The sequence below is a fragment of the Arachis stenosperma genome, chromosome 9, assembly GCF_014773155.1.
Source record: "Arachis stenosperma cultivar V10309 chromosome 9, arast.V10309.gnm1.PFL2, whole genome shotgun sequence".
NCBI lineage: Eukaryota > Viridiplantae > Streptophyta > Magnoliopsida > Fabales > Fabaceae > Arachis > Arachis stenosperma.
In genome coordinates, this window is record NC_080385.1 from 12,274,357 (window position 1) to 12,283,643 (window position 9,287).

Here is a 9,287-nt window from a genome sequence, read left to right on the forward strand (position 1 = left end):
GAGATATCCTCTCCAAATAGCAAATAATTCTCCTTGAAGAATACTATTACTCTCAATCATTCCCAAACACCCCCTTTGCCAGCTCCCATTACAATCTCTAATAACACAAGTAAAACCAACACTATCACCCGAACCAAAATAACTAGCATCACAATTAATCTTAAAAGTACCAATGGATGGGGGATTCCAAAAACCATTTAGAGTAGAGGGAAGGGACATACGTTGTAATTCAAAATTATTTCTAAGCTCATTTTCTGAAGTTAATGCCAGACAAATCACTTTTTTCGGAGGCCAAGTTTCATGGGGATTAAATATGTCATTATTCCTTGCTCGTCATATCCACCAAAGTCCCGAAAAGAACTTGAACGGATGCTCTCTGCTATGATACAAGAACCAGTTCTTCAAATCCAAAGGATGACAAGAAATATCCAACCTATGCCAGACAAGCTGAGCTTTTGGACAATCCCAAATATAATGTAAAACTGATTCCTGGCTAGAAAGACATCTTGGACACCTATCCGATGACGACATCCCTATTCTAAAGCCAAAACTTGCAGTAGGAAGAGCCTCCTTAAGACACAACCAAGCCAAAAAACTTATGCTTTTCCGGAACAAGCTGATGCCAAAGCCAAAGCCAATTCTCCCGCTCCTCCCAACCAAACAGCTGCTTACACAACCACAAGTAACCATTGCGTGAGTTATAGACTTTGGCAGTAGACCCACTCCAATACCGACCCACTTTCGGACCTGCTTGTTCATCTGGATTGTAAGAGAGAATATTACCTTTCAGATTTTGAGATAAAGGAGAATAAAGAGTATCCAAATGCCACCTACCAACCGACCAAATATCCTGTATCCGGAGATTCGAATAAGAAATGTGAACATAATCCATCTCATTAGATAACCGTCCTTCCCTCCTCTAGCTAGAAAACCAAAAATTCTAGTTCAAATCTCCAATACACCAAGCAACCCATCCTTCAACACTTTCCAAGCTTGCAAAGACACCTCCAAATAGGAGAGTCCTTGTTCTTAGGATAACTAAAATAGTCATAGAGATGATCGGTACTTGGCATCCAACAATTGGACCATAGCTTGTTTGGCTGCTGGAAAAAGTCCAAAAGCTTCCAGAAGAGCAATATTTACACAATAAGGATCTCTAATCCCCAAACCTCCATATTTTTTTGGAGTAACCAGTACCTTCCAACTAACAAGATTCAATCCTCTTCCATCAACTTGTCCTTTCCAAAGAAAATTCTTCATCATAGACTCCAATTTACTAATGATTCATTTGGGAAAAATAGAGACCTGCATCTGGTACGTGGGAATAGCGGCGGCAACAGAATTAACCAAGCAGAGTCTACCAGCCCGATTGAGTAAACTCCCTTTCCAGCTTGCTAGCCTACTCCGAATCTTATCCAGGACACCATTGAAAGCTGAACGAGTCACCCTAGAATGGCTAAGGGTAACTCCAAGATACTTGCCCAAGTCCTGGAAAATCATAGAGGATACCCCAGTGAAAACCTCTTCCTTGTTGCAGAGACATTCTTAGAGCAAAGCGCTTTAGACTTCTCCACATTAATCTTCATCCCAGATGCTTTGCAAAAAGTCTCTAAAACCAACATCACATTTTGCACTTGTCTCTTTGCAGCTTTACAGAATAGAAGCAAGTCATCCGCAAACATTAAGTGTAACACCCTACCATACAGAGTCTTATGCTTAAGTCATAATTCAGAGATGGCAAGGTATTACGACCTCTAAAATAAAAATTTAGTACGTATAGTAAAAAGGGTTTATAACTAGGAGCCTTTGTAGAAAAAAGGGGTATACAAAAATCGCAACTCGAAAGCGCAACACTCCATTCGATAACATAACGAACATAGAATAAACCAACGCGAGATTATATATATACAAAGGAGTGTCAAAAACATGAATATCAAGACTCAAGATCCAGTTGCGAAGATAACCGATCCGAGTATAGCAATATATACATATGATAAAATAAGGAAACCCCAAAGGAAACCCAAAGGGACACAAAATACAAAAAAACTATTCTCCAAAATCTCCTCTAAGAAAAGTCATCACAGTTTGTATTATTTAATGAAGATAAAAGTATCTAAACAAAACAGATCAACCAAAATAGAATTCCGAGAAATAGAGGAAAGCCGAAGGTAATCCTAGAACTTCCTCTCCACATATATAATAATAAAAGAGGAAAGCCGAAGGTAATCCTAGAACTTCCTCCAGATACTTCAAAGGTTATAAACAAGCTAAACCATAAAGGGCATCTGACTAAAGATTCTTCAGTCTAACTAATACTTTTCTTTCCAATTCCTTCAGACCTCCCAACCACCAGCAGGAGTATAATATAGCAAACACAGTTATTTCAAACAAGAGATATACAAATAGGAACAGATAAGGCATTTAGACAATTAGCAAGTAATATGCAGTCAAATAAGCAGTCTCAAACAATTCACATAGTATGCATATGATGAATGCCTGTCTCTAATGGCTGATGATATCATCTGTCAGTTATAAAGCCAACCCGACAAGTCCTGGTAGCTAACCATTGGACTGTCCCTCTGTCGCGCATCCCCAACTCGAGTTATACTCATCATAAACTTGATTATAATCATGATCTATATCCATCACCTTCACTGGTGAATATTTACGGGGGCGAGCTCATCTGGGGCTTTCATAGTGCCCGGCCACCCTTACAACATAGGGTCAAAAGAGCTTTGAGTCTCAACCTGGAGCACGTGGTGGCTAGCCACTGCTTCCTTCTAGGAAAACTCTCATCTCCAACAGTGGAAGTGCAACATTCAGAATTCATTCAACAGCATATATGCATTTATACATAGCCATAATCATGGCTTCGCCGTAACACGGCAATAATCTAGCCATCCGGCTCACGGTTAAATCCATAACCAGCCAATTCATCAATAATTATGGCCCTTCGACCCATGGCTTAACAAGCACTCCCACCGCCATCCTCCGCATCTCGCATAATCATCTTTGATCCTTATTGATCATTCATTTTTTCCTTGCTTCACTCGCAAGTTACCACATTCCCTAGCCCCTTTTCTCATTGCTAGGCATATCATAATGATTTAAGACATAAGTGGTGAGATCGGAGGCTTAGAAGTATGAAATTTGGCTTTTAAAACTCAAAAATTAACTTTGGGATGAAAACAGGGCCACGCGTACGCGCACTCCACGCGCACGCGTGGATGGCCACAAAACTCATCGACGCGTATGCATCATGCACGCTAACGCTTGGATTGAAAAATAGCAAAGCGACGTGCACGCGTCAGCCACGCGTACGCGTGGGTGCTCTCGTGCCCAAGGCACAAATCTGGCACAGTTCTGGCACAACTCTCTGGAAAATGGCTGGGCATTGGGTGCAGCACATCGGTGCGCCCGCGCACACCACGCGCACGCGTGAATGGCGCTTTCTAGAAAAACGGCGCGTACGTGCCAAGTGCGCCTACGCACGGGGGGTCATTCTGCTACAAATTTTCTAAGTTCAAAACTGTAGAATTCATATATTCAACCCCCAATCTTCCAACGGACATAACTTTCTCATTTTAAATCGTTTTTCACCCGTTCTTCGAACGGCATGGACATCCCGGATCCAATTTCATTTCTAAACAGATTTGGCACAAAACGGAGATCTGTAGTCCAATTTATGTCCCACCAAAGTATGCCCAAACCCATATTTTTCATACAAAACCACAAAGTGCCATTTTCAAAACAAGTCATTTTCAACTCTTTTCAAAATCATTCAAAACATGCCAATTTCATCCCTTTTCTTTGAAATCAATCAAAATATATCAAATTCAACATCAAGCCTCCTCAACTCATACATTGACACTTTACCACAATTCACAAAATCACTATCCCATCATTTTAACCCACTTCACCCAAGTAGCTCAAACTCAAACACATTGACATATTATATACTCTTCCTCATGCCAATTTTCAACAACACCAATTCCATTAAGTCATCATTATACACAATCAATATCATACTCACCATCAACATGGTTCCACCCACAATTCAACCATAATCAATCATCAAGCATATATCACAACATGCATAATTTCTCATACATCATACCATCAAGGCATCAATAATCATCATCACATATATGACCACATCATATATTTCAACCATTCAACAACATCAACAATTCAATGCCTATCTTAGGGCCTCTAGCCTAAGTATTTCCTACCACATTACATATTAGATACGGGAAACCGAGACCATACCTTAGCCGATTTCCCAAGCTCAACCGGAGCACTTCCAAACCACTTTTTCCTCAAGCTCTCAAGGCCTCAACACTTCCAAGAACAGATTTTTCACCACCAAATCCTTTTTCAAGCTTTTCAAAATCACCAATCAAGCTCCAATATTCACACGTACACAACCTAAGCCACAATCATCATACCCATACACAACCATCTCAATACCCAAACATCATAGAACAACAATTTACACTAGGGTTGAGAATCTTACCACACCCAAGGTCCAAGGAGACAAGATTAACCTTTTTTTTCAAGAGAGTTGGGTCCTATAATATTAAAGAGCCCAAAATCTCAATATTTTTGCTCATGAAACTCGAAATCAAAGCTGGAAATTCGAAGAGCAAAACGTGGCTTACCTCAAGATTGATTGTATGGGTTTTGTAGAGCTCTCCGCGGTGAACGCGTGGCCGCAAACAGTGCGACAATCGGAGCTCTAGATCAAAAGTTATGGTAATTTGAAGATCAAGTGAGGGAGAGAACTTGAGAGAGTGTTCTTCCCTTCTCCTCCACCATTTCAGCGCGTGTGTGTGTCTAATGAGGAGAGAGAGTGCTGAAAACTAGGGTTTTGGTTTAGTTTAGTTGGGCCAAGGGCCCACTTTGGGTCCGGTTGGCCCGGTTTGGCCCGTTCGGTCCAATCTTGGTCCGAATTCTATAAAATTGGTATATCAAAATTCTCGTCTCAATCTCCTCTATCACATTTAGCCATAAAAATCACATTTTGGGCTTTCTAGAATAAATTCTCATTTATGGGTTAATTAGCCATTAATTAACCGGGTTTTACATTAAGTGGGATATTCTTGGTCCCCCTCTAGAAATAGCAACCGGCTCCCACAAGTCCAAATCAACCTGATGACTAATAAAGCATGCCAATCGCTCCATACACAACACAAAAAGATAGGCTGACAAAGGGTCTCCTTGTCTAAGACCTCGGCTAGGAGTAAAGCCATTCAGACGACTCCCATTCCAAAAAATAGATAAAGAAGAAGCAGTGACACAATTCATAATCGAATTAAGTGTAGGAATAGGAAAACCAAAGCTCTTAAGGGTATGAGCTAAAAACCTCTGGTCAACTCTGTCATAAGCTTTCTCCAGATCAATCTTAAAGGCCAGTGTGCCTTTCTTTGATTTAGTCTTCTTCATAAAGTGGAGGACTTCTTGAGCAATAATGATGTTGTCAGGAGTTCCTCGTCCCGGAATAAATCCTCCTTGCAGCGGGCCAACAATCTCCGCAAGATGAGGACGAAGCCTATTAACAAGGACCTTTGTGATGATCTTGTAAACTACATTGCAGAGACTAATAGGCCTGAAATCTTTCATAGATACCGGTAATTCAACCTTTGGAATGAGAACCAGTAAAGTCTCCAACATTCTCGGATCAAGAGTAACACCGGAGAATGCCTGCTTAACCATCTTCCAAACATCAAGACCAATGATCTCCCAATATTCTTTGAAGAAGAAAGCTTGAAATCCATCAGGACCCGGAGCTTTAAAAGAGTTCATGTGAAAAACAGCTGTTCTGACTTCCTCCATAGTAACTGGTGCTGTAAGATTATTGCAAGCTTCCTCATTCAGAGAAGGAAGAGGCACATCACCAAGGCAACCCAAATCAACATCATCCAAATGACAGAATAGGCTTTTATAGAAAGACTCTGCTTCTTGACTCAGAACCTCTGGATCAGTTTCCCACTCCATCCTTGAGAAAAAGGCCATGAATCTTATTATGCTTCCTTCGCGCAAGAGTTTGAATATGAAAGAATCTTGTATTCCTATCCCCGAACCTAACCCACTGCTCTCTGGACTTTTGGAACCATAGGAGCTCTTCTTGCACTAGAGTATTATTATAACAAGCACTCTTTCTGACGCAGATAAATACTATCCACCACTTCCAAACGCTTTTGTAAATAATTAATCTGCTGCTCTAATTCACATTTCTTAACAAAAATGTTACCAAATACCTTCGAGTTAAACTCTAGTGAATTCTTCTGTACTTCCGAAAGCTTGCCATGAATCCCTCTATTACCAGACCACCATGACTGGTTCACAATATCCCTATACCCAGGATGAGTAGCCCAAGCAGCAACAAATCGAAAAGGTCGACTCCCTTTAGGCTGAGGACGACCTTTACAACGCACCAGAATAGGGCAATGATCAGACTGAAGCCTATTTAAAACTTCTGCATAAGCTTCTGGAAAGATATATACCCAACTACTATTTATACAGACTCGATCAAGCTTTTTTTCCACGTCAACATAATTTTTCACCCTCCTGTACCAAGAAAATTGCCTCCCAATAGTCTTCAGATCAAACAAACCACTATCCCCTAATGAAGTAGCAAACATGTCTGCTCTTTGATGAGAAAATTGACAGCCCTTAGATTCATGAGAAAATTTGACTTCATTAAAATCACCAAGAACAATCCAAAGTCCTTGAAAAACCATGGATTGTGCAACAAGATAATCCCAAAGGAGAACCCTTTTCTTAAATTGAGGACTGCCATAAATACCACTACACCTCCAAATTAAATTATCAAAGTGAACCTCAAGAGTAATACCCTGATCAAAAGCATCAATGAACTTACAACAAACACCCTTCATAGAGGATAGAAACCAAATACCTCCCTTATGCCCCTCTGCTTCTACTATACCAACAGAGTGATACCCCAACCTTTCCCAAAATAATTTTAAATGCTGAAAAGGGGAGTGAGTTTCAACCACAATAAATAAAACAAGTCTAAATTTCCTAACAAGTTCCTTACAATGCACCCGCGCTAACTTATTAGAAGCACCCCTAATATTCCAAACAATCATATTTAAACTATCCATAAATAATAGGGACAGAATAAATAAGAACATAAACTCTAAACAGAATCACCAACCTCAATAGGTTGTTTGTCCTGCAGTACTGGCACACTCTGATCCTCAATAATTGCCACCTTCGGACCCCCTGACACTGCACCTGCCATGCTTCCATCTACTAAGGTTTTCTCCGTTGTGCCATCATTTTTATCAACTGGCGAGTTCTGCAAGGAGGAAGGCCCAAGACGCTTCCGTAGAGAAATTTCACGACGTGCAGGAGTTCTGCGCGATGGAGATGGCGCAATTTCATGTTTTTCTCGCTTCCCCATCCTAATGCCAATTGATTTGCCTCCATCACCATGCAAATTGGGCCTTGGAACCCTTCTCGAATCAAACTTGTGCTGCTTTTCATCTTGGTCTTTCAAACCTGATGACTGGCCCATTGTGAATTTTTCATTACGCAGCACTTGTTGCCAGCCCTCTTCATCATCCATGCATGCCTCATTAACATGACCATCAGGCACATGAAGAGCCAATGATTCTGTAACCACATCCTTCCCTTTAACAACTCCTAATTTCTCACACAAATTACGAGGATTCTCACCTAAATCACGAGCTTCTGATTTAGCCTCTTTTTGAATCTCATGATTGTTGTGTGGCACTAGTGTCGGGGATTCATTATTTTTTCCATCACCAAAGGAATTTCCGTTTCCTTCCAAGGACTCCTTCTCCATGCACAACGATTTATCATGCCCATACCGTGCACAAGTAGCACAAATCAACTGTAAACTCTCATACTCCACTTCATAAGTCACACCCTCCACTATAATATGTTTAATTACAGGCAACTCAAGATTAATTTGAACACAAGCTCGGGCATATTTTCCTCTTTCTGCAAGCTTAGTGGCCAAATCTACTTTCACCGAAATCCCTATTGCAGAAGCAATTTGCAGCATTGCTTGTTCCTAGTAGCACCAAATTGGAAGTCCAAGACTCGAATCCATACCAGCATTGATCCAAAAGATTTTTTGCATGGCCTAAAATCCACATCCCATGGCTTTACTGCAACATAGTGACCGTCTATCAACCACGGGCCACCAAGAATGACTTTCTCACGATCTGCAGCAATATCAAATTTAACCAAAAAATATCCAAACCCCACATCCAACAAATCAAACCCTCCTTTGATGCGCCATACTATCTGAAGCTTATGCATGAGAGCCGTGTAGCCATAATGCTTATCCAGCACCTTGATCACGATGGCTTCCTTATAAGGTTCAGCCAGACAACTCTTTGCCTCCTTGGTAAAACTGACACTTGGTGGACGAGAATCACCCTGCTTACCTGTAACCGTCGCGATACCATATCCAGATAAAGACCCTACTAATGCAAAGGCCTTAGACTTTTCTGCACCAATGACTTTATCTCGAAAAGAGACCTTGGATGACTTTTCTAACCCCTCTCGAGAAGAACCCTCCTTAACACCGGATACACACCCACCCACGCTCTCCCCCTTATCTCTTCCGATGGCATGACCATCTTCCTCACCATGTTTCATCCTCAACTGTTCGCCCCCGCTCTCTCCTTCTCTCATTCTCCTTAAGTACGGAGTACGTACTCTTTCTCTGCTAGAGTTTTACAAACGAACTAGTTTAGATTGCCTATTTAATGGGTAAACTGCATGTAATATTAAAAAAAATATTATATCCTAATAAATAATGCTATTTTTTTTGGAAATAATAATTTTATTTATTCATATAAGAAAAAAATTCCAATGATTTATCTTCTTGTATCACACGAGTAAAATTCACCATTCCATTAATCACCATTTTTGTTTCCATATAGAAAACAAAAAATGCAAATGACAATGCTCAAAGATATGACGTTTATCATGAATTTTGAAATTATCTTCTACTAATAAAATTCTTTCACTGTTGTATCAATAAAACTATTCTTACATGATTAAATAGACTCAATTTTTATAGTAATTGTTGAAATTTATAGTTTTTATTATTTTAGTCATTTAAATTTAAAATTTATTATATTAGTACCTGAGATTTAATTTTAAATATTATATTAATTTTTAGACTTTTTCGATATTCAGTCAAGTTAATAAATGAAATATCAAACTAATTCTGACTTGTCATGCTAGTCAAATCAATGAACAAAATATCGAGCTAACTCTGA

General features: G+C 39.9%; 1 protein-coding gene across 1 annotated transcript; it reads right to left on the reverse strand.

Moving 5' to 3' along the window:
• Positions 1-5,082: 5,082 nt before the first annotated feature.
• Positions 5,083-8,694, reverse strand: LOC130949067 (uncharacterized). The gene is made up of 4 exons (XM_057877892.1): positions 8,107-8,694; positions 7,181-8,065; positions 6,261-6,857; positions 5,083-6,132 (listed from the first exon to the last, which is right to left on the reverse strand). Exons 1-4 carry the CDS (start codon positions 8,692-8,694, stop codon positions 5,083-5,085), a joined length of 3,120 nt encoding a protein of 1,039 aa, XP_057733875.1.
• Positions 8,695-9,287: the final 593 nt, after the last annotated feature.

Coding starts and splice junctions, on each gene's coding strand:
- LOC130949067 (XM_057877892.1), bottom strand. CDS start 8,694: ATGAGAGAAGGAGAGAGCGGGGGCGAACAGTTGAGGATGAAACATGGT. Junction 8,066..8,106: donor AATCTTTTGGATCAATGCTG/GTATGGATTCGA, acceptor TGGTGCTACTAG/GAACAAGCAATGCTGCAAAT. Junction 6,133..6,260: donor CACTAGAGTTTAACTCGAAG/GTATTTGGTAAC, acceptor ATAATACTCTAG/TGCAAGAAGAGCTCCTATGG.